Source organism: Penaeus monodon, chromosome 29, assembly GCF_015228065.2.
Source record: "Penaeus monodon isolate SGIC_2016 chromosome 29, NSTDA_Pmon_1, whole genome shotgun sequence".
NCBI lineage: Eukaryota > Metazoa > Arthropoda > Malacostraca > Decapoda > Penaeidae > Penaeus > Penaeus monodon.
In genome coordinates this window covers 3,763,938-3,767,175 of record NC_051414.1, presented here as the reverse complement: position 1 = coordinate 3,767,175, position 3,238 = coordinate 3,763,938, and the positions used below count along the sequence as shown (strand labels likewise).

General features: G+C 40.4%; 1 protein-coding gene across 1 annotated transcript in view; it reads left to right on the top strand.

The window, feature by feature from the left end:
* Positions 1-3,232, top strand: part of LOC119591910 (E3 ubiquitin-protein ligase Hakai-like) — a gene marked incomplete at its 5' end in the record, with an annotated part of 3,866 nt that extends 634 nt beyond the window's left edge. The window contains 3 exon segments of the mRNA XM_037940664.1: positions 1,096-1,283; positions 1,382-1,561; positions 1,798-3,232. Of these exon segments, the coding sequence (XP_037796592.1) occupies positions 1,096-1,283; positions 1,382-1,561; positions 1,798-2,640 (1,211 nt within the window).
* Positions 3,233-3,238: the final 6 nt, after the last annotated feature.

Genomic DNA, 3,238 nt, shown 5'->3' with positions numbered 1-3,238 from the left:
ATCATTCAATTTGTGAACAGTATTAGATACTGTGTACTTGATGAATAAAAATATGTTGGTATTTCCATTGATTTTTGTAAATAGTAAAATACTTTATTCAAAAAGCTGATTTCTGACTTTTTTTTCCAAACACTTTCCACTGGATTGGTGATATATACTTCATTTGTGACATGCTCCTTATAATTGTATTACCTACTTTTTCCTTTTATCAAAACATTTTGGTACAGTTTAATCTCTATTCATTCTTCTTGCAAAAGCAGCTTTAAGCAGTCAAATTCATCAGCCATAAGGGTAGTCTTTAGAGAAAATGAAAATGAAACCTTGCCTTTGAAAAATAGGCCTTGAAATACCTTTTCCTCATTTCCTTATGTAGTTAGCTTTGGGCTTCTTTAATGGCTCCTAATATCCGAGTTTACGTGAATGACATGTTTATGCATATTTTATGTGCCATTTCTGTTGCATACAGGATAATTATGTCTGGGAAGCAATGGGATAATTACTGTTCTTCAGTATACATGAAGCTAGTAAAATTATGCCAGATACTCTCACAAAGCATAAAGAAGAACATCATGAAATTTGCAATTTCTTGTGTATCTCTTATGGCGCGCAGTTGCACTGGGTAAGGAGGGACCATTTATCCATTACTTCTAGGTAATATGTATGTCTTACCATGCAAAGATTGCCTTTCCCACTGGGAACACATTTGCCATGCTATCAGTATCTTACTCCAATAATAGTTTATAGCCTGTCTAACATGTAGACCATGTTCTATTTAGACAACATGTTATCAGGAATTTTTACTTTATGGTGCAGATACGGCTTTAAAATAAGTGCACATGGCATATGCCTTCATGTTTGTGAGTGCTCCATAATTTAGACCTTTAAGTGTTTAGACAGCTCAGAGACATAGGGGTTAATTGTACATATAATTTGGCATATTGGCATAATCTGGATACATCTCTAAGAACAGCTTTGTCAATTTAATTAAATTTCAAATATTGAATGAAAAATTCCACTGGAACAATAAGTCAAATAAAACTATGAAACTTGTCATCATCCTTTCAAAATCCAACCCATTTCCACATTCTATCCCAGATGACCAAGACTGCGACATATCATCGCTTGAGGCTCCAACCTTCACCACGCTGGACAGAGGACCTCCTGCCCCCATGCTGCGGCTGTCATGGGACCATCCTGTGAACCTCATTGGGGAGAAGGTTTTATCTCCCCGGATACATATCTGCGATACCTGCAATAAGCCTATCCTCATCTATGGAAGAATGGTGTGTTTCCTCACTTGTTCTCTTGCTTCACGGAATGTGAAAGAGGATATAGAATGCTACATTACTGGTTACATTTCTTGAAACACTTTTATTTACAGATACCTTGCAAGCATGTATTTTGCCTGTGGTGTGCCCGTGGGGAAGACCGCGTGTGTGCAAGGTGTGGAGAGCGTGTGGCCAGAGTGGAGCAGATAGGCCTTGGAACTGTATTTATGTGTAACTACAATATAAATAAAACTGTTTGTAAACGCACATATTTATCACAGAGGGATCTCCAGGTGAGTAGCTCTTGATTCCTTGTATGTTTTTTTCTTTGGTTTTGATGATTAAGAAGACATATAATAGATCTTTTGTTGTTTTTATATTTGATGTTACTATTGTTTATTTGTCTGGATTTTTTAATATGATATTTAAATGATCTTTGGTTTTCATAGAAAGAATTCATGGAAAAAAAGTTCTTAGATATTATTGAAATGTGAAGTATGTCTTTAGCTTATTACAATTAATTTTCCAGGCCCACATAGACCACCGGCACATGAAAGTGCCTGGGGCAACAGGCCTGCCAAAGGAAGAGTTGAAAGAGGAGCGTTTAAGCCACAGAGACCCAAGGGGTGAAGGCAGAGACACAAGAACAGATCCAAGGGGAGACATCAGACAAGACCCAAGGGCTATGTCAGACCCCAGGGTGAGCAAGGAAGGCTATGAACACAGGGACTCCTATTCCAGCTCGCAGTTTTCCCGCCAGGGCTCAGGGCAGTTTGGTTCTAATCACGGGCAGTCTCACCAAACGGCAGGCAACCACCAGGCGTCCTCTCATCATATTTCAGTGATTCCTGTAATGACAACAGCCAGGACCAATCTCATCACCGTCCCACTTCAGGACCAGCCAGAACACTCGTCGCACTCCTCCTTCCAACATTCTGGGCCATCGCATCCAACACCCCCACACCCCCCACCTCACATGCCCCCCACACATCCTCCCCCAACTCATTCCTTCACCAGTCCACCCCCAGCTCACTCTCAGCCTCCCCCTTCCCATCCCCAACCCCCACCATACTCCTCTTCCTTTAGCACAGCCTATAGTACACAGCCCCCACAGTATACATACCCTCCAAACCCAGCAGCGCCCCCACCCCCCAACCCCAATGTGCCGCCTCCACCATACTCAAATGTGACGCCTGCTGTTCCTCCCCCAACTACTTACGTCAACAGATCTCAATATGATGGGCAGTACTCCACCGCGCAGTGGTCTACTCCTCCACCACAGACGCCTCCTTCACACCCCCCTGGGCCCCCTCTCCACCACCCTCCCCCACCTTCAGCTCAGTCCAGCCAATATTACAGGAAAAATTTCTAACAGGATGGATATGTATTACACAAGATTGTAATGATGTTAATGCAGTAGACTTGCATTGTAAGGATGTTGATGTTGAAGTGGTAATAGATCGTCTGTAAATGACAGGTATTGCTGGGAATGTATGGAAAGGTGAAACTATCGTTGTGTAAGACAGATAACAATGGGAGACTTAAATTTTTGGAGTGAAATTTATCTACTTATAAGAAAATATGTAAAATTACTGTGCTTGAATGTAAGGCCATGAGAAATCTTGCCAAGACTGCAAAGAAATATTGTAATGAAGTGCCACATTGTGTGTAAAGATGTGCAAATATTAATATTTGCAAATGTTCAAATCTCTTGGATGATGGAAATTGAAATATTGTGTATCACATGCTTGGTGTTATTAAAGGGACTATCTGTGATTTGGAATGTAAATAAGTCAGTTTGGGTTTATTGCTATGTATTTATAAATGAACTATGGGGATTTGGATTCTGAAAAATATTACCTAAGTCTCACCAGTTATAGCCAGGTCCTTTTTCATTTTGTTGACAACACGACAGAATTATACTGGCAGCATTTAATTGAATTCTGCATTTTTTAAATAGAATTCATCTG